This window comes from Phoxinus phoxinus (genome assembly GCF_949152265.1).
Source record: "Phoxinus phoxinus genome assembly, chromosome: 1".
NCBI classification, from domain to species: Eukaryota; Metazoa; Chordata; class Actinopteri; order Cypriniformes; family Leuciscidae; genus Phoxinus; species Phoxinus phoxinus.
In genome coordinates this window covers 3500267-3523426 of record NC_136876.1, presented here as the reverse complement: position 1 = coordinate 3523426, position 23160 = coordinate 3500267, and the positions used below count along the sequence as shown (strand labels likewise).

The following is a 23160-nucleotide window of genomic DNA, read 5'->3' as shown; positions in this document are numbered from 1 at the left end:
CGTTGCGGTTCAGGTCTTTCGTACTTTTGCATCATTAATAACATCCTTTTGATATTTTGGCCAATATTAAAGCAGTTATTTTATACCCTGCGTTTATGAATGGTCATTTTTATTGTGGTAGTTTTCGAACATATGAAACCTGTAAAAGCAATAATTAAATAAATACGCAAAATGAATTAAATAAATTGAATTAATAAATAAGTCAACAAAATTATACATAAATAAATGTGCAAATACATAATTACGTAAATCCACATATTCTTGAATACATAAATATATAAATAATTTAATTTGCGAGGAGAAAACTAATAAAATAAATAGAACGAATGTTAGATATGATGTACCTTATGGACCTAAAACTAAATATGAACTCTAAAATGAGTCATTTAATATGAAACAAAAATATGATTTGGATTAATTTAATTAAAAGTTAATGTTAATATTATTAACAATGTTTAATGTTTAAAGTAAAGCCTGCGCGTTTGAAAAGACACACACACACACACACACCTTTACAGTCTTTGATTATTAGCAGTGAATTAAAATGAAACCCAGGGGACTTTGAAACGTGAGATTTCCCTAAAGTGCCGACCACTATATTAAACCGAATCATCCTGCAGAAATATATCAAGTGTAGCCAGAAATGAGTGTCTGTGCTTCAGAACAACTGCGTGTGCCACATTTATTGTCGGATTCATATGCAAGAAACCCACAGAATAGAGATTGCTGACTAAAGGGGATGTTACGTTACACCCACGCACGAGCATCTCAGCGGATGCTAGGAGGATTTCGCGGCCTCAGGCTTCAGCGCGATCTTCTGCCGGGGTCCCCGGGGGGGAGGCGGTCTGTGACGGCTGTTTGAGCGCGATCGATGGGCGCTGTTGCGAAGAGCTTCGTGCAGGAGGCTGTGTCTGAGAGCGGCCTGCTAACGCGCCGTGGGAGGAACAACAAGTTCATGGCCTGAGTCGTTTTCTGAACCTCTGAACACCGGTCCACAATCCCGGTCACCGCTGGGCCGAAGAGGCCGGCGGGGGAAAGCGGGGCGTTGAGGAACACATTTTAGCTACATTTTAAATTATTTAAAAAAAGAAAAACAATTGTGAATTTACATTTATGTATATACAATTTGCCAAGAAAATTAAATTGATCAGAAAGCAAGCTTTGTTTTTAGCGGGGTCAAAATCAAAGTATCCAATAATAATGTCTCTAACGGTTATGGATATATCTTTCTAGATATTCTCTTTAATTAATGTGGCAATATTTCACCATAGTTTTTCAGTATAGAAACATGACCAAAATAAATGATAATGAGCATGTTGTGTCAATATTAATTTTATATTTAATCATAAAATATTCAGCTGGGTAAAATGTATTTATTATTTTGAAAGACACTTCCTTTACTTTATATATAGCCTAATGTAGGGCAGAGCCGCAGTTGAAACACTTTTCAGATAAACGTCGTTTTCTAAGATAGATTTTGTTGTGATCAACAACTCACATATGTGTTCTCTTAATATCATGTGTTATTCGGTACAAATATAGAATGATTTAAATAAAAATTGACCTTGAACGTTATAGTTGTGCTTTAATCGTCCCGCCTGAGCGGTTTAAAAGCGCTTTATGCATTTTATTACAATATAATATTGTAAAACTGATTATATAAGATTATTTATCAGTCAACACCATCACCTTATCATGTAACAAAATAAATCTTAATACTTCATGAACTTAATATGTTTTTATTTAAAGTTGCGATTTTTGCCTATAGGCCTCATTTTTGCTCAGGTCTGTGTTTATTTACAGTAACTCATACATATATATTGTAGGCGAAGTAATGAACTATTAATATTTGATAGTAGGCCTACATTTAGATCAACATCATAAAAACTGTGTAGTGGTGGATTGTTCTGTTATTTTTAATTAAATTGCCAGTCCAAATATTTTGTATTATTTAACAACTAATGCATGTATAAAGCCGCTCAGAGTCAAATTTTAGTTTTCTAAATTTTAGGCTATACTCTTATTCCTAAACATTCCTAAACACTTTGGGCTGTCCCACACGTGCCCCGCATTTCACGCTGGTATCTGGGCCGGGCCCCATTCGGGTCCCAAAGGAGCATGTTTGCTGGGAGGAATCCATACACGGTTATATTTCAGCACTTCGCACATGGACAGCGACTCTTGAGTAGCACGGAGAACGCTTTCTCGCGCGTTCATGTTAAGTGCATTTTTGGGAAACGCGCGTGGAACTGCCGTGAGCGTTCGTAACATTGCATGTAGAGGAATCAAGATACATCGTTATCGGGAAACCCGGGCCTGGATTCTTCCGAATTCCAGCAGTGTATACAGGAGTAGGCCTATACTGGTCTGGATAAACCTCTTCAGTGTTAACCCGGAGTGTTTCTGCTGGTACATCAGCATTACATAACCATAGCAACTGTTCAATAACATATATTTATTCAAATGTGAACAGAGATGAATAATTAACTTAAGTAATACATTTACTTTTGCTAAGGGTTAATACATGTTCAGTGATCTTCAAAATATTTATTTCCCCGCAATTTTTCACACAAAAAAAACAAACAAATATTGATATATCCCTTCTCCTGCTCACACAAATACTACAGATGAGATATAGTGTCAGAAATATTTGTATTCTTTATTCACACAGAAATGAATAACAGAAGCGTGAATCTTCAGGAGGGGTTCAGGATAATAATACAAAAGTGAATCTGACTAAATTAAATGTAACTTACCTAACACAAGAACAATCCCAAATATAATACAGAAGCCTTCCCTCACTCCACAACTGACCAATAAACAAGAGAAAACGATTCATAAATAAAAAATAATGGCAACGTCCTTCCAAAATAAATAAATAAACATTAGCCTAATTACATAACTCAGCGACAAGAGAAGTAAACAGAGACATAAGATTGTATTCCAGTTTATAAGGAGAAATCATGTTAAAACTCAGAACACACAAACACACACACGCACGCACACACACACACACACACGCACGCACACACACACACACACACACGCACACACACACACACACACACACACACAGTTTCACCGGAACAGACTCTCAGCACACAAGAAAAAAGAGAAAAAGCACGAATTACTAATTACGAAACTTTGATGTGGTTAAACAGTCACAAATTCCCCTGGCACACGGCACGCACACTATATGTAGGCTATAGCCTATAAGTTTCCGCTGAAGACTGACTATACCACACCCACTTAAAGGGATAGTTCACCCAAAAATATTGACAGTTGATGGACCCCATTGACTTCCACAGTAGGAAAAAAAGATACTATGGAAGTCAATGGGGTCCAGCAACTGTCTGGTCACCAACATTCTTCAAAATATCTTATTTTGTGTTCAACAAACGAAAGAAACTCATACAGGTTTGAAACAACTTGAGGGTGAGTAAATGATGACAGAATTTTCATTTTTGGGTGAACTATCCCTTTAAGGCAGATGAACCGATGAAACATCTGAAACTGAAAGGAAAATGCTTGGTTTACGTTCAACCAATGAAATTAAAGTAGAGAAGGAATCAAGAAATTTGGAGGGAAATAATTTACAGACTGAGTAACAGTATTGACTGTTCGTGGGAGAAAGATCGCATTTATCGTAAGGTAAGTTATTATATGTTTTGTTGAAATTCACTGATAAACAGCCTCTAAATTGGGGAACATTAAAAATCCACAAAACTAATATTCATCGTCTAAATATAGGCTACTATCAGATGCATTTTGATGCAGTCGACCAAAGCAGCAATGCATTAACATTAACGTTACTGGCTTTCCCGCCACGCGCTGTCTGCGAAGCCGATATGCGATAACTCGATCAAATCTCCACGACATTTCGGCAATTTAGTCAAAATTATATATCTCCCGCCCTAGCGTAGCGAGCAGAAATACTCAGCAGTTTCATAATGTATTATTTTGTGTGTACTAGGCTATATGCTTCTCTAGGGCAGGAGTACTCAATAGATTCAAATCGCTGTTATTTTTAGTGCGCTCTTATAGTATTATTCCCGGGACACTTGTTATGATGGGCTTATTCCCGGGACACTTGTTATAATGGGCTGGATGGGCTTATTCCCGGGACACTTGTTATGATGGGCTTATTCCCGGGACACTTGTTATGATGGGCTTATTCCCGGGACACTTGTTATGATGGGCTTATTCCCGGGACACTTGTTATGATGGGCTTATTCCCGGGACACTTGTTATGATGGGCTTATTCTCGGGACACTTGTTATGATGGGCTGGATGGGCTTATTCCCGGGACACTTGTTATAATGGGCTGGATGGGCTTATTCCCGGGACACTTGTTATAATGGGCTGGATGGGCTTATTCCCGGGACACTTGTTATGATGGGCTTATTCCCGGGACACTTGTTATGATGGGCTTATTCCCGGGACACTTGTTATGTGGGCTTATTCCCGGGACACTTGTTATGATGGGCTTATTCCCGGGACACTTATTTTATTTGTATTTGTTTATTATGCTTGCAACCCGTACAGAGATGACATTAATAATATACAACTCTGTATACAATATTATTAACAATATGTTCAATGTCATCAACATACAGGATAAAGAAAAAAATGAACAATGATTTGCTAAAAAATAAAAAATAATGAAGGAAAAATAGTAGAAGATAGGAAAAATACCACGAGGGTCAGATATTATTGTATCAATATTAGAGTGTGCAAATGAAAGTCATTACGAATCGAGTTTTTTTATTTGCTTTCTTGTTTACTGAGGAAGAAATGGTGTTACTTACATTTTTAATTATTTAAAAAAAGGTTTGTTTTTGGTGAGTTTACATTTATGTAGGCTATATAAAATTTGCCAAGAAAATAAATTAAATTGATCAGAAAGCAAGCTTTGTTTTTAGCGGGTATACAATAATACAATAATAATGTCTCTAACAGTTATGGATATATCTTTCTAGATGTTCTCTTTAATTAATGTGTCAATATTTCTTCATAGTTTTTCAGTATAGAAACATGACCAAAATAAATAATAATGAGCATGTTGTGTCAATATTAATTTTTTATCAATAAAATATTCAACAGGGTAAAATGCATTCATTATTTTGAAAGACACTTCCTTTATTTTATTAATGAGAAAATATATTTTTTGTAGGACCACATTTTTTTCATATTTCACATTTTGTTATATTATTAGATATGTCTATTTTGTACGGAAGCCCTGAACCGCAACGTAAAAAAAATTATAAAAAAAAATCTGTAAAAAAAAAAATTTCTGTGAAAAAAAATTTGTGACACATTTTTTCTAGCATTTCGAGAATACAGTCTTCCGTAGAAGTTGCGTGTGTGTGCATTCATAACGGCGCATTCATAACGGTGTGTGTGTGTGTGTGTGTGTGTGTGTGTGCGTGTGTGTGTGTGTGTGTGTGTGTGTGTGTGTGTGTGTGTGTGTGTGTGTGTGTGTGTGTGTGTGTGTGTGTGCGTGCGTGTGTGTGTGTGCGTGTGTGTGTGTGTGCGTGTGTGTGCATTCATAACGGCGCATTCATAACGGTGTATACAGGAGTAGGCCTATACTGGTCTGGATAAACCTCTTCAGTGTTAACCCGGCGAGTGTTTCTGCTGGTACATCAGCATTACATAACCATAGCAACTGTTCAATAACAGATATTTATTCAAATGTGAACAGAGATGAATAATTAACCTAAGTAATACATTTACTTTTGCTAAGGGTTAATACATGTTCAGTGATCTTCAAAATATTTATTTTCCCGCAATTTTTCACAAATAAAACAAAACAAATATTGATATATCCCTTCTCCTGCTCACACAAATACTACAGATGAGATATAGTGTCAAAAATATTAGTATTCTTTATTCACACAGAAATGAATAACAGAAGCGTGAATCTTCAGGAGGGGTTCAGGATAATAAAAAATAATACAAAAGTGAATCTGACTAAATTAAATGTAACTTACCTAACACAAGAACAATCCCAAATAAAATACAGAAGCCTTCCCTCACTCCACAACTGACCAATAAACAAGAGAAAACGATTCATAAATAAAAAATAATGGCAACGTCCTTCCAAAATAAATAAATAAACATTAGCCTAATTACATAACTCAGCGACAAGAGAAGTAAACAGAGACATAAGATTGTCTTTTGTTTTGCAATTGATATATAAGATAATCAGCGATTCAGTATTCCAGTTTATAAGGAGAAATCATGTTAAAACTCAGAACACACACACACACACACACACACACACACACACACACACACACACAACGTTTCACCGGCACAGACTCTCAGCACACAAGAAAAAAAGAGAAAAAGCACAAATTACTAATTACGAAACTTTGATGTGGTTAAACAGTCACAAATTCCCCTGGCACACGGCACGCACACTATATGTAGGCTATAGCCTATAAGTTTCCGCTGAAGACTGACTATACCACACCCACTTAAAGGGATAGTTCACCCATGAGTTCACACTATGAGTTTCTTTCTTCTGTTGAACACACAAGAAGATATTTTGAAGAATGTTGGTGACCAGACAGGACCCCATTGACTTCCATAGTAGCTTTTTTTCCTACTATGGGGTCCATCAACTGTCTGGTCACCAACATTCTTCAAAACTGAGTAAATGATGAGTAAATGATGACAGAATTTTCATTTTTGGGTGAACTATCCCTTTAAGGCAGATGAACCGATGAAACATCTGAAACTGAAAGGAAAATGCTTGGTTTACGTTCAACCAATGAAATTAAAGTAGAGAAGGAATCAAGAAATTTGGAGGGAAATAATTTACAGACTGAGTAACAGTATTGACTGTTCGTGGGAGAAAGATCGCATTTATCGTAAGGTAAGTTATGTTTTGTTGAAATTCACTGATAAACAGCCTCTAAATTGGGGAACATTAAAAATCCACAAAACTAATATTCATCGTCTAAATATAGGCTACTATCAGATGCATTTTGATGCAGTCGACCAAAGCAGCAATGCATTAACATTAACGTTACTGGCTTTCCCGCCACGCGCTGTCTGTGAAGCCGATATGCGATAACTCGATCAAATCTCCGCGACATTTCGGCAATTTAGTCAAAATTATATATCTCCCGCCCTAGCGTAGCGAGCAGAAATACTCAGCAGTTTCATAATGTATTATTTTGTGTGTACTAGGCTATATGCTTCTCTAGGGCAGGAGTACTCAATAGATTCAAATCGCTGTTATTTTTAGTGCGCTCTTATAGTATTATTCCCGGGACACTTGTTATGATGGGCTTATTCCCGGGACACTTGTTATAATGGGCTGGATGGGCTTATTCCCGGGACACTTTTTATGTGGGCTTATTCCCGGGACACTTGTTATGATGGGCTTATTCCCGGGACACTTGTTATGATGGGCTGGATGGGCTTATTCCCGGGACACTTGTTATGATGGGCTTATTCCCGGGACACTTGTTATGATGGGCTTATTCCCGGGACACTTGTTATGATGGGCTTATTCCCGGGACACTTGTTATGATGGGCTTATTCCCGGGACACTTGTTATAATGGGCTGGATGGGCTTATTCCCGGGACACTTGTTATGATGGGCTTATTCCCGGGACACTTGTTATGATGGGCTTATTCCCGGGACACTTGTTATGATGGGCTTATTCCTGGGACACTTATTTTATTTGTATTTGTTTATTATGCTTGCAACCCGTACAGAGATGACATTAATAATACAACTCTGTATACAATATTATTAACAATATGTTCAATGTCATCAACATACAGGATAAAGAAAAAAATGAACAATGATTTGCTAAAAAATAAAAATAATGAAGGAAAAATAGTAGAAGATAGGAAAAATACCACGAGGGTCAGATATTATTGTATCAATATTAGAGTGTGCAAATGAAAGTCATTACGAATCGAGTTTTTTTATTTGCTTTCTTGTTTACTGAGGAAGAAATGGTGTTACTTACATTTTTAATTATTTAAAAAAAGGTTTGTTTTTGGTGAGTTTACATTTATGTAGGCTATATAAAATTTGCCAAGAAAATAAATTAAATTGATCAGAAAGCAAGCTTTGTTTTTAGCGGGTATACAATAATACAATAATAATGTCTCTAACGGTTATGGATATATCTTTCTAGATATTCTCTTTAATTAATGCGTCAATATTTCTCCATAGTTTTTCAGTATATAGAAACATGACCAAAATAAATAATAATGAGCATGTTGTGTCAATATTAATTTTTAATCAATAAAATATTCAACAGGGTAAAATGTATTCATTATTTTGAAAGACACTTCCTTTATTTTATTAATGAGAAAATATATTTTTTGTAGGACCACATTTTTTTCATATTTCACATTTTGTTATATTATTAGATATGTCTATTTTGTACGGAAGCCCTGAACCGCAACGTAAAAAAAAAAAAAAAAAAAAATCTGTAAAAAAAAAAATTCTGTGAAAAAAAATTTGTGACACATTTTTTCTAGCATTTCGAGAATACAGTCTTCCGTAGAAGTTGCGTGTGTGTGCATTCATAACGGTGTGTGTGTGTGTGTGTGTGTGTGTGTGTGTGTGTGTGTGTGTGTGTGTGTGCGTGTGTGTGTGTGTGTGTGCGTGTGTGTGCATTCATAACGGCGCATTCATAACGGTGTGTGTGTGTGTGTGTGTGTGTGTGTGCGTGTGTGTGCATTCATAACGGTGTATACAGGAGTAGGCCTATACTGGTCTGGATAAACCTCTTCAGTGTTAACCCGGCGAGTGTTTCTGCTGGTACATCAGCATTACATAACCATAGCAACTGTTCAATAACAGATATTTATTCAAATGTGAACAGAGATGAATAATTAACCTAAGTAATACATTTACTTTTGCTAAGGGTTAATACATGTTCAGTGATCTTCAAAATATTTATTTTCCCGCAATTTTTCACAAATAAAACAAAACAAATATTGATATATCCCTTTTCCTGCTCACACAAATACTACAGATGAGATATAGTGTCAGAAATATTAGTATTCTTTATTCACACAGAAATGAATAACAGAAGCGTGAATCTTCAGGAGGGGTTCAGGATAATAATAAAAAAGTGAATCTGACTAAATTAAATGTAACTTACCTAACACAAGAACAATCCCAAATAAAATACAGAAGCCTTCCCTCACTCCACAACTGACCAATAAACAAGAGAAAACGATTCATAAATAAAAAATAATGGCAACGTCCTTCCAAAATAAATAAATAAACATTAGCCTAATTACATAACTCAGCGACAAGAGAAGTAAACAGAGACATAAGATGCACACACACACACACACACACACACACACACACACACACACACACACACACACACACACACACACACGCACACGCACACGCACGCACACACACACACACACACACACACACGCACGCACACACACATACTGGTTTATGTGGATTAGCCAGACTTTTTCTCCAAACAGGCCCGGTGGTGGTTTAGATGGACTACCCTTTCCTGAGGTCCTAGAGCTATGAGAGTTCGATTAAAACACTCAAAAAAAATTGAAAAAAATTCAGGACACTTTAGACTTCAGATACACCCTTCAGAGCGTGATACACACCACCCTAAAACTATTGTGGTTTATAGAGACCGTTCTCATTTTGAAAAATATGTGACTTATAAGGACCAAAACAAACATTATTGGGACTTTAAAGGGACAATGACATCACTTCCTCATTAACATAAATACACATACACATTAACCTGACACCACCAAGCATTAATGGGACTTGAATTATTATTTTATTGCACAACTCTAACATCACCATTGTTAGTTGGTGACAATGGCTAACAGCCAGATAACGGCCTGTAAGAGCTAAACAATAGATTGTCACACAACACCAGTGCCATGACAATGAGAATTGAGCAAAAAAGTCAAGTCAACTTTATTTATATAGCACTTTTCACAATACAGATTGTATTAAAGCAGCTTCACAGTATTCAATTAAAATAATACATCGTTTGTTTCTAGTGTAAAACGTCCACGTTTGGTAATGCTGATCAATAGAATTGTTGATTGATTAAATTAAATTAAGTATCCCCAACTGAGCAAGCCATAGGCAACAAAAAAAAAGGTCAAATAAGTTATTCTTACCCAACTTCAAAATACCCATGGTTGCTCATAACAAAAAAATAAATAAAATATAAAAAAACTAAACTTTTTAACAGTTTGCTTTTGTGATGGCCTCTATTTAAAACATTAAAGGAACTTTGGACTTTTGGGACTTTAGCTTATTAGCGGTATCCCCCAGAGTTAGATAAGTCCACACACACCCTTCTCATCTCCGTGTGTGCCGTAACTCTGTCTGACGCACCCACCGCTAGCCTAGCTTAGCACAAACACTGGAGATAAACGGCTCCAGCTAGCATACTGCTCCCAATAAGTGACAGAATAACGCCAACATTCTCCTATTTACATGTTGTGATTTGTATAGTCACAGCATGTACGAATAACAAGGTCACATGAGACACAGCCATCTTCTAACCATATACATACTGGGAACTATATTCTCAGAAGACGAAGCACTGCTACTTGGGCGGAGGGATTTGCTCGCAGGACCTGAGAAACCTGTGGTGAGGAGCAGAGAGTTCACTCAGAGGGTTGCGCTTATCACTCCTGCCAGCAGTGCTTCGCCTTCTATATAGTAAAATCTATGAGAATTTAGTTCCCAGTATGTATACGGTTAGAAGACGGCTGTGCGTCATGTGACCTTGTTATTCGTACACACCGTGACTATACAAATCACAACATGTAAATGGGAGAATGTTGGCATTATTCTGTCACTTATTGGGAGCAGTATGCTAGCTGGAGCCGTTTATCTCCAGTGTTTGTGCTAAGCTAGGCTAGCGGTGGGTGCGTCAGACAGAGTTACGGCACGCACGGAGATGAGAAGGGTGTGTGTGGACTTATCTAACTCTGGGGGATACGGTGAAGAAGATAAAGTCCCAAAAGGTCGAAATGTTCCTTTAACACAAACATAGAAAACACCACCACAATAGTCAGTGTATTTAAATCTTTTTTTTTCTGACTGCCTCTTTGCAGCTATTCCTCTATTTTGTACGAAGTCCCTTATATTTTGCACTGTTCTTTGTGCTAACACGGGGTCTTCCACCAGTTTTGGTGGCCAGTTTTCCCCTGCTTATATGACCTTTGAAGTGTCGCATTACTGCAGCGACCTCAGCCTTAGACCATACTTTCTTCGCCACTCTTCTGGATCCATGTTCCTCATCAGCATAATTCCCTGGAAGATAGGCAAACAAAAAAAGAATATATCTCAAACAAAATGTGTTGTCCAGTTGAAGCCATCAAAACATGAGTTCAGTTAATGCCACAGTTGACAAGAAATTGCAGTTTACTTTTCTTAATTCACTCTGGGTATCAGTTGGTTGCTCACTCGATGTGATTTCACCAACTTTATTAACCCACTAGAGTGTGGACAATATGGAGTGTAATATTAGTATGTCTTTGCTGTTCATCTATTTATGTGGCCAAACCTTTTGCTATTTGAATTAATTGCAGTAAGTAATACTACAATCAGTAACATGTCTAACATGTCTTAAGGTCTGATTCTCAGTTTAAATCTGATTTCATAAGGTTAGCTAAATAGTGTTGGAACTTGGTCTGAAAGTTTAGTCTTGATATTGAAACTGTACATAACAATCAGCTTAATACTACTTTTAACCTCTTAATCTTCCAGATTTTGTGGCATGTTGTGACTCAGTCATTCAGACCAATTCATTTTTAGTCTTTTAACCAACTTGCTAAAAAGAGAATTAATAGAACGTACTCATGGGCAATCAAGAGAACATGTGAAGAGAAGGAGGTAACTTTACTTTTATCTCAAATTCAGTATACATTTCCTGATAATAAAGTAAGTGTATATGTTCTCTTGCAGACAAGATGTTTTGTACAAATGCAGTACAGTTAAATTTAGGGCTATTTATTTATATCTCTTTCTTTAAGATTACTCTTGCATTTTGATAGTTGAAAACATCACAAAGACGTGCATAATAATCCTTCTGTTAAAGGAATACTTCATTTTTTTCATATTAAACTGTTATTCCCTTAACTAAGACGAGTTGATACATACCTCTCGTCTCAGTGCGTGCACTCAATCGCTCTGGCGCGCGGCTGAACTTGGATAGCACTTAGCTTAGCCCAGTTCATTCATTAGGGACAAAACAGAAATGAAGCTAGAAGCGACCAAACACCTCCAAGTTTTCCCTATTTAAATACAGTTAGTCGAGTAGTTACACGACCAAGTATGGTGACACAAATTAAAACGTGGCACTTTTCTAAGCGGGTAAAAAGGATAACTATGATGTATGGCGGCATAGCACTTGAGACTAGAGGTTGAAAAAGAGCACACTTTAAAATAGCCAAATTTTCATTACGCAGTAATATGGCCTAGTCGAGTCTATGCAGACTGCTTGTTATTATCAGAGATGGCAACGCCGGCGAAGGAGGTAACTTTACGTGACAAACTCAAAAAAGGAGAATTAAAAACAAAGGCAATAGAAGGTCATCCATCCATTTTTTCCCCCAAAACGCTATAAATGCATCCTTTTATATATATATATATATATATATATATATATATATATATATATATTTTAAATTGATGGTTTGTCTTTTTTTTTTAAATTGCATTGCCCAATCAGCGGATGGCGGGTGGGTGCGGTTTTGAAAATTGGTCAAAAAAGTTGGTGCGGATGGATGGCGGACGGATGGCGGACGGATGATGAGTTTTGCGATGCGGTTGCGGATGAAATAATAGCCCATCCGTGCAAAAGTCACGCTTGAAAAATCCTCTCCCTCTCACTTCTGTCATTAGAACCAACGTGACTTTTTACTGCGCGAGCCGAAGTGCTCCCAGTGCTATGCCGCCATACATCATAGTTATCCTTTTTACCAGCTTAGAAAAGCGCCACGTTTTAATTTGTCACCATACTTGGTCGTGTAACTACCCGACTAACTGTATTTAAATAGGGAAAACTTGGAGGTGTTTGGTCGCTTCTAGCTTCATTTCTGTTTCGTCCCTAATGAATGAACTGGGCTAAGCTAAGTGCTATCAAACCGTCGCCGCGCACCAGAGCGATTGAGTGCACGCACTGAGACGAGAGGTATGCATCAACTCGTCTTAGTTAAGGGAATAACAGTGTAATATGAAAAAAATGGTGAAGTATCCCTTTAAGGGAGTTGGGCAAAGTAAGAATTTCATTGTAGGGTATAAACCACTGTGTTTCTTCTGTGCATAGATGATAAACCTCTTGAAACTGAATCTTACCTTCAGAGGGAGGTACACTCTCACTTACTGTGGACGACACAAATGAAACTGATCCTGTTGAAAACAATTTAACAAGTTACTTTTGTCACAGGAAAAAAATACATTTTATCAGCAGAGACTATGAATTGAATTAACATACCAAAGTCTCCCATGTCATGGTCTTGCTCTGTGGTTGTAGAGTCAATATCCATAGGCTCCACAGTTCCAAGCTCTGATGCGGTGAGATCTGTGTTGCTGTCATCAGATTCACTCCCAGTCTTCAGCATCACTTAACGCAATCTCATCTGGAAAATGGCATTAGTAAAACTCAGAGGTGGAAAGAGTACTTGAAAACCATACTTGAGTAAAAAGACAGATACCTTGCAGCATAAATTACTCGATTACAAGTCACCAATACGAGTAAAAGTGATTAACAATACTTTAGTATTATACTAAATCTAGGCTCAAAGATGCACTAGTCCTTGACACCTGAGACATGCAGGTGAAAATAAGAAACAATTGATTTGTAAAATGAGAAGTCATGTTTATTTTCTAAAATCTAAATAAAACTGAACACCTCAATAGTCTAATAAATCAGGGTCGACACAACAGCCTCTTAAAGGGATTGTTCACCCAAAAATGTAGTCAACCTCCACCCCAAACCTGTATACATTTCTTTGTTCTGCGGTACACAAAGATAGATATTTTGTAACCAAGCAGATTTTGCCAGCCAATGACTAGTACAGCAGAACAAAGAAGTTTGTAACAACTTGATGGTGAGTAAATGATGACAATTTTCATTTTTGGGTGAACTATCTATTTAAGCGTTTACAAACTCTCAAGTCTCAGTTAAGCTCAAGTGCACAAAAAGGCCACACGCAAACCAATATCCTTCAAAAAGGCCTTGTCAATAATGTGGATAAAAAAAAATTGTTAAGTAAAATTAGTCAAAGTCTAATTGCACTGGATGTGCTGGTTTCGGACTCATCACTGGCTGCAGTCCTGACTTCATCTAAATCAACCGTCTGCGATTTAGCACCTACTAATGCACTCGCATTCACGTAAAGTAGACTTGTTGACAAGTTTGGGTGAGTAAGGGCAAAACGCACAAGATATAGTTCAGTCAATGCCACTTAGATGGAAATATCACTTTCTGCAGCAGTTTGTTTTTGCCATAAAGAAAAGTTAGGTGCCATGCTAAATGTAATTTGTAATTGCATTACTCATCACAAATGTATTGGAGTAAAAAGTTAATTTACTTCTTCAAAAGTCAAGTAGAGTAAAAGTACTTGACTAAACTTCATGTAGTCAAGTAGAGTAAAAGTACTTGACTAAACTTCATGTAGTCAAGTAGAGTAAAAGTACTTGACTAAACTTCATGTAGTCAAGTAGAGTAAAAGTACTTGACTAAACTTCATGTAGTCAAGTAGAGTAAAAGTACTTGACTAAACTTCATGTAGTCAAGTAGAGTAAAAGTACTTGACTAAACTTCATGTTAGGGCTGGGCGATATGGCCAAAAAAAAATATCACGATATATTTTTTTATATCAGTCGATATCGATAATTATCGATAAATGTCAAATCTTTATTTATTTCAAGTTTAAAGACAGATTTGTACTCCAACGTGAAAGCTGTAGAAACCAGAGCGTTGTGTTTTTAAACTACTCTTTATTGTCAGAACATATCATGACAAACACTTGCCAAACAGGTGAACATTCACAAATCCGAGGTAGGACATTCAAATATTTGTCATTTTTCCTTAACAAAATAAATATCTTTATTTCAGTAGTATTAGCTTGAGTTAGGATGCAGATTTACTTTATACAATTTATGTTCATTAACAAAAACAGTAACATCTGTTAAAAAAAAGTAACAACATTATTTTTATTTGGTAAAATGTAATATTCTTTAGTTTTATTAAAATTAACTGGTCATCCAACATTGGTCATCCAGCATCATGCATTTAGATCATGATAACCACAGATAAAATGTAACTTTATGGTTTCTATGGTATTTATGAAAACCAGTAGCCTAAATACATTAAAAACGAATTATATTCCATTAGTCCTTTAATAAATTGTCTACATTAATAATATTATACAATTCAATATATATATATATATATATATATCCCACATTTCATGATGCAGTTAATATTACTAGGCTAACGTTAACGTTAAATCCGTGGTAAATGATGGGAATGTGTCGACGGAGAAGCTTCTGACTGTATCGTTGCGCACAGTGCTTCTCCTGTTCGTCAGCGCGGTCTCATCTGCCTTTAAACTGGTTTAAATCACTGAGACATTTGTGTTCCTCGCTGAATTCAAGCGCTTCTCACTGGATCTCGTGACCGAGACCGATCAGAGTAAACGCGTCTGCTCGAGTGAGCTCGCGCTCGCGCTGCCGTTTGGACTTTGAGCCGAGCGGATAAACGGTCCGTGTGGCGCGCGCGGTTCAAATGAGATTCGTTCCGCTTTTGGCGCAAAAACATTATCGAACATTTATCGAACTCCTGATATCGTTTTATCGAGAAAAATTATATCGCGATAATTATCGTTATCGTTTTATCGCCCAGCCCTACTTCATGTAGTCAAGTAGAGTAAAAGTATCTAATATCTTTGATACTCAGTACAACTACAAAGTAGCCAAAAATATACTCAAGTACAGTTGCTAATTACATTTACTCAAATAGTTTACAGCTCTGGTAAAACTCTCATAAATAGCTGGACATAAAAATCTGTGGTTGAAATAGCCACATAAAATAAGGAAAAGAAAGTACTTGGTTTTGTACTTGCCACTTTTTGCAAAGTAGTAGTTTTGAGCTATTATACCTGCGTTTATGTTTAAGGTGGTCCATGAGCACATAAGATAAATTATTACACTATGATATTAGGTTAATATTTAAAGTAATTTGACTGCACCTACACAAACATAATTTTGAATTACTGTCCAGCCATACTGTAGACTTAAGTTTATATTTCTGAATAGTAGTCCTCGACTCATACTTGGACATGAAAGGTGATTTTTTTTTCTTGGAAAGGGATGCTGACAACGCCAAGTCTAGATGTTTATCTAAAAAAAACAAAAACTCAGATAATATCTACAAGGGCTAATTTCTGTACATACCTTCAATTTCAATCTCATCCAGTGACTTCCCCTGGATGCTGCAAAGGTTTCCTTTACTGGCAAGTAATGACAAAGAATATTCTGACTCCGAATCAGGTATGTATTCCTTGTCAGACATGTCCTCAGCATCATCAGATGATATTTGGTCCAATGCTGGATGTGGAATTTTGTCCTGATCTGACAGCAGTTCATCATCAGAAGCCTTAGGAGACTGCTGCGCCTGAATTGGTGAGAAAGCAAATTATTTGACATGGTGATTGAATCTTATAGACAGTTCAAGTTCAACACTCACTTAGTAGATACTCACCTGTGCTGTGCTGTTAAAGTCATCTCTTTTAATTTGCTTGAGGCAGGATTTATGCCAGACCCCTGAACAAATTGGAACACATTTGAGTAAAATAATGTTAACACTGCAGGTCTATTTAAGTGGTTAGAGCACAACACATATACACTCTATACTAATTCACTAAATATCTAACCTGTGCATTGATAGCCAAGCCACTTGAAGGAAGATACGGGTCCCACACAACGAACACGCTTGTCCAAGGAGGATACTGTTGCACACACAAGGCAGTGTTTTTGACACTGTTGGCAAAAAAAATTATTGTAGTATTTACTTATGCCACATAGTTTGGACAAAGATATTTCATATTTACGCCACATAGTTTGGACAGAAATATATTTCATATTTACATGTCGATATCTAATAATTTTAAATTCAATACCAATGTGACATTTAATTTACCTGATACATATGATTACCCCTTTATTGCATTGTATTTTGTTATTTATAGCGTATCTTATTTATATGCAGCTTATTTAAAGCATATCCTATATGAAGATATACCTTCTTCATATTTTTAAATTGTAGATTGGGAATTTGTGGTTGGCCTCAGTGCCAGCAGCTGACTTCTTGTAGCCCAGTATAACTTATAGGGTGCCTTTCCATTACATGTAACCAAACGACTTAGCATTCACATTAAACCAACATACAGATCCAATGCAGGCAGTCCAAGTGTTCTTAAAAACCAAAGTGATGCCTCTGGGGACGGGACCCTCTAAACTGCATGGACCTCCCAAGTCATGTTTGGGTGGGGTTCAGTGTTTGATACACACACTCAGATATTATACTGACTGAAGCTTGAAAAGGCATGTTTAGACAAATGTCCTTCCATTCCATTGTCCACATAAAGCATGTTCTACTCAGGCGCCGGTCCACATAAAGCATGTTCTACTCAGGCGCCGGTCCACATAAAGCATGTTCTACTCAGGCGACTACACACACACACATACACATACACACACATATTGAAATAGGTTGGCAGATTTAACATTTTGCCACAAATAAGTTGTACATGAGATTTAATTTACCTCTCCAACCTTGGTGCATGGGCTGAGCTCTGGACTAGTCTGATTCGGGTGGCTGACGGCTGTATGGGTGCACTTGCTCTCAGTGGTCAGCTGTAGAAGATGAAACAGAGACAAAGGACAATAAAGAGAAAGTCCAGGGAGCGTGACACTAGAGAGGACATTTGATAGCTGAATAAAAAAATAAACCATTCTACTGTAGACAGAAAGACAGAGGAAAACCTTGCTTTAAAACTCACTGACAACTTCTCTGATATTAACAATCAAGTGCAAGATATTAATAAAAATCTATCTTTTGTGAGGACATACCTCTTCAGTGTCATCAGTTGTGAATGGGGGGTTTGTGGTACCACACATCTTTGGGGCCATTTCATCATCAAGGCCCTGTAAAAAGGAAAAAACAACAAAAAAAGATAAATTATAATAAATATCTTGAAGACAAGATGTTCTCTGTGTAGCATTCAGTGAAAAGATATCATGGCTGTATTTCAGTGAGTGTTTTGTGGAAAACATGTAGTCTCTGAAACAGTTCTTTGACACTGAACAGGCCACATGACTACAGTCTGTAGACTATGAAAACTACACACTGATGAATACAGCATTTGATTACTTTGTTGTTTATCTATTGTCAGCCAACTTCGTAGAATGATTGCACTTCTAGAATAATTGACTAAGCTTTTACATGGAGTGAGGGGTTAGTCCTTTTATAGTTCTTAGATTTGCTATGATTCTTTTAAATGACATCTTGTCATGAATTTTCATCAGTGCTGTTGAATGGGTGCCTTTCCATTACATGTAACCAAACGACTTAGCATTCATATTAAACCAACATACAGATCCAATGCAGGCAGTCCAAGTGTTCTTAAAAACCAAAGTGATGCCTCTGGGGACGGGACCCTCTAAACTGCATGGACCTCCCAAGTCATGTTTGGGTGGGGTTCACTGTTTGATACACACACACACTCAGATATTATACTGACTGAAGCTTGAAAAGGCATGTTTAGACAAATGTCCTTCCATTCCATTGTCCACATAAAGCATGTTCTACTCAGGCGCCGGTCCACATAAAGCATGTTCTACTCAGGCGCCGGTCCACATAAAGCATGTTCTACTCAGGCGCCGGTCCACATAAAGCATGTTCTACTCAGGCGACTACACACACACACATACACATACACACACATATTGAAATAGGTTGGCAGATTTAACATTTTGCCACAAATAAGTTGTACATGAGATTTAATTTACCTCTCCAACCTTGGTGCATGGGCTGAGCTCTGGACTAGTCTGATTCGGGTGGCTGACGGCTGTATGGGTGCACTTGCTCTCAGTGGTCAGCTGTAGAAGATGAAACAGAGACAAAGGACAATAAAGAGAAAGTCCAGGGAGCGTGACACTAGAGGACATTTGATATCTGAATAAAAAAATAAACCATTCTACTGTTGAAAAGACAGAGGAAAACCTTGCTTTAAAACTCACTGACAACTTCTCTGATATTAACAATCAAGTGCAAGATATGAATAAAAATCTATCTTTTGTGAGGACATACCTCTTCAGTGTCATCAGTTGTGAATGGGGGGGTTTGTGGTACCACACATCTTTGGGGCCATTTCATCATCAAGGCCCTGTAAAAAGGAAAAAAAATATTATAATAATATTATACACATAGTAGACCGTGGATTATGAAAACTACACTCTGATGAACACAGCATTTGATGACTTCATTGTTTTTGTTCTAACATTCTGTAATGGTCAGTATCATCTACGGTGTGCTGGTTAGGTGGTGCTAACAAAAGCTATAAAAATCATGTTCCACCTGAAGCTAGATGGAAAATGTACAGTATTTTGGTATGTGAAATGTTCTATGGTTAAAGCATTTCTTATATGAGAACTAACAATTTCACAAAGTTAGTTAAATGAAGTCAAGAAGATAAAAACACTGTTTATATATATATATATATATATATATATATATATATATATATATATATATACTTGTAATATATATATATATATATATATAACACTTTACACACTGCACAAGATACTTGTCAGGTCTGTTGCCCCTCATGTTTTGTATATTGATCATTGTGGTTGGTTACTAGGTACCAATTCATTTATCTTACAGGTTTAGTACACTAACAGAACATCATAAACACATTACATTTATTTAATGGCCTGAAAGTACTCATATTAATGATATAACAGCCTTCCTGTGTCACTGCAACTTCATATTTAAATAAAATAATGTGGGCTACTAAGAAAGTATTTAATTCTATAAAACAAACACAATGTCTGTAATAAAAGTTAAGGCTTTAACTAGCTACACCTTGCTCATTAAGCCATGCGGTAGCCACAAGCTCAACTTAACCTAGCTAGCTTTCATTTTAAAAACAAAACTACCAAATTTGACTTGCTGGCAATGTTACTTCTGTCCTCATCTCTACCTGCAGTCCTCCACCTCTTTAGCCTGAGGCTTAATGAGCAGGACGTTGATAGCCACTCAAGCTAGCTCAGCTAACATTGTGGTAAATATATAGCATTTTACAGTAATTGTAAGTTACAAGTTACAATTTCTTGCAAATAAGAAACACTTAATGCAAAAATGCAACTATATTTATGAATATAATTATTACCTGTATGTATTTAATCCAGTAAATCCAACGACGTCGAGCTGACACTTCCGAGGTGTGGTCCATTAGGTATTTAATTAGCGACAGCTGGGCCATGTGCTGTGGGCGGAGCTTCCCGTCGACTTCCGTTTGTTACCGCCCACATGCGCAAACCAGCCAATCACAAGACGGCCCGCCAAAATGCACCGTGTGTATCAGAAATGTGTATGAAACTGCAATATAAAACCCAGCTGTGGGGTCGCTGTTCTATACACTGGGATACACTCAAAATCAGGTCAAGTGGTAAATGAGGACTTTCAAAGAAAAAGAGAATATATGTTGTTCAGACACTAACAAATGCAGTTACACTCTTTGATTTACGAGGACCTTGGCATAGTCCCCGTATTACCCTTAGGTCCGTGGAGCCCAGGTGAAATGTCTGGCGTGTTGTCCGTGTAAACCACATATACCAACACACACACACACACACGCACACACACACACACACACACACACACACAGTTTCACCGGAACAGACTCTCAGCACACAAGAAAAAAGAGAAAAAGCACGAATTACTAATCACGAAACTTTGATGTGGTTAAACAGTCACAAATTCCCCTGGCACACGGCACGCACACTATATGTAGGCTATAGCCTATAAGTTTCCGCTGAAGACTGACTATACCACACCCACTTAAAGGGATAGTTCACCCAAAAATATTGACAGTTGATGGACCCCATTGACTTCCACAGTAGGAAAAAAAGATACTATGGAAGTCAATGGGGTCCAGCAACTGTCTGGTCACCAACATTCTTCAAAATATCTTATTTTGTGTTCAACAAACGAAAGAAACTCATACAGGTTTGAAACAACTTGAGGGTGAGTAAATGATGACAGAATTTTCATTTTTGGGTGAACTATCCCTTTAAGGCCGATGAACCGATGAAACATCTGAAACTGAAAGGAAAATGCTTGGTTTACGTTCAACCAATGAAATTAAAGTAGAGAAGGAATCAAGAAATTTGGAGGGAAATAATTTACAGACTGAGTAACAGTATTGACTGTTCGTGAGAGAAAGATCGCATTTATCGTAAGGTAAGTTATTATATGTTTTGTTGAAATTCACTGATAAACAGCCTCTAAATTGGGGAACATTAAAAATCCACAAAACTAATATTCATCGTCTAAATATAGGCTACTATCAGATGCATTTTGATGCAGTCGACCAAAGCAGCAATGCATTAACATTAACGTTACTGGCTTTCCCGCCACGCGCTGTCTGTGAAGCCGATATGCGATAACTCGATCAAATCTCCGCGACATTTCGGCAATTTAGTCAAAATTATATATCTCCCGCCCTAGCGTAGCGAGCAGAAATACTCAGCAGTTTCATAATGTATTATTTTGTGTGTACTAGGCTATATGCTTCTCTCAGGGCAGGAGTACTCAATAGATTCAAATCGCTGTGTTATTTTTAGTGCGCTCTTATAGTATTATTCCCGGGACACTTGTTATGATGGGACTAGTTTTGCACACACTTGTTATGATGGGACTAGTTTTGCACACATGATGGGACTATTACCGGGACACTTGTTATGATGGACTAGTTTTGCACACACTTGTTTTGATGGGACTAGTTTTGCACACACTTGTTTTGATGGGACTAGTTTTGCACACACTTGTTTTGATGGGACTAGTTTTGCACACACTTGTTTTGATGGGACTAGTTTTGCACACATTTGTTTTGATGGGACTAGTTTTGCACACACTTGTTATGATGGGACTAGTTTTGCACACACTTGTTTTGATGGGACTAGTTTTGCAAACACTTGTTTTGATGGGACTAGTTTTGCACACACTTGTTTTGATGGGACTAGTTTTGCACACACTTGTTTTGATGGGACTAGTTTTGCACACACTTGTTATGATGGGACTAGTTTTGCACACACTTGTTATGATGGGACTAGTTTTGCACACACTTGTTTTGATGGGACTAGTTTTGCACACACTTGTTATGATGGGACTAGTTTTGCACACACTTGTTTTGATGGGACTAGTTTTGTGACACACTTGTTATGATGGGACTAGTTTTGCACACAACTTGTTATGATGGGACTAGTTTTGCACACACTTGTTATGATGGGACTAGTTTTGCACACACTTGTTATGATGGGACTAGTTTTGCACACACTTGTTTTGATGGGACTAGTTTTGTGACACACTTGTTATGATGGGACTAGTTTTGCACACAACTTGTTATGATGGGACTAGTTTTGCACACACTTGTTATGATGGGACTAGTTTTGCACACACTTGTTATGATGGGACTAGTTTTGCACACACTTGTTTTGATGGGACTAGTTTTGTGACACACTTGTTATGATGGGACTAGTTTTGCACACAACTTGTTATGATGGGACTAGTTTTGCACACACTTGTTATGATGGGACTAGTTTTGCACACACTTGTTTTGATGGGACTAGTTTTGCACACACTTGTTATGATGGGACTAGTTTTGCACACACTTGTTTTGATGGGACTAGTTTTGCACACACTTGTTATGATGGGACTAGTTTTGCACACACTTGTTATGATGGGACTAGTTTTGCACACACTTGTTATGATGGGACTAGTTTTGCACACACTTGTTTTGATGGGACTAGTTTTGCACACACTTGTTGATGGGACTAGTTTTGCACACACTTGTTTTGATGGG

The 23160-nt window shown here is 37.2% G+C and overlaps 1 protein-coding gene across 5 annotated transcripts; it reads right to left on the bottom strand.

Annotated features, from left to right (window-relative positions):
* Positions 1 to 9794: 9794 nt before the first annotated feature.
* LOC307001551 (uncharacterized protein) lies at positions 9795 to 21068 on the bottom strand. Of its 5 annotated transcripts, none has more exons than XM_079618200.1 (12): positions 20467 to 21068; positions 19380 to 19455; positions 19079 to 19168; positions 18140 to 18214; positions 17834 to 17923; positions 16942 to 17047; positions 16770 to 16831; positions 16463 to 16682; positions 13497 to 13641; positions 13358 to 13411; positions 10977 to 11311; positions 9795 to 10371 (listed from the first exon to the last, which is right to left on the bottom strand). In XM_079618200.1, the coding sequence occupies exons 2-9, from the start codon at positions 19446 to 19448 to the stop codon at positions 13604 to 13606; spliced, it is 750 nt and encodes a 249-aa protein (XP_079474326.1). In that variant the 5' UTR covers positions 19449 to 19455; positions 20467 to 21068; the 3' UTR covers positions 9795 to 10371; positions 10977 to 11311; positions 13358 to 13411; positions 13497 to 13603. The 5 variants fall into 5 exon arrangements, with proteins under 5 accessions (XP_079474326.1, XP_079474325.1, XP_079474324.1 ...); XM_079618199.1 differs by having other exon boundaries at positions 9975 to 10395; positions 10935 to 11311; XM_079618198.1 differs by having other exon boundaries at positions 9975 to 11311.
* Between the last annotated feature and the right edge of the window lie 2092 nt (positions 21069 to 23160).

Bases quoted from the DNA above. Each gene is read 5' to 3' on its own strand.
- LOC307001551 (XM_079618197.1), bottom strand. From the start codon at position 19,448: ATGATGAAATGGCCCCAAAGATGTGTGGTACCACAAACCCCCCCATTC. The intron at 17,924-18,139 runs GTATGTCCTCAC...CATCTTCTACAG, and splicing joins CAACTGATGACACTGAAGAG to CTGACCACTGAGAGCAAGTG. The intron at 17,048-17,833 runs GTAAATTAAATC...TTTTGCCAACAG, and splicing joins CATGCACCAAGGTTGGAGAG to TGTCAAAAACACTGCCTTGT.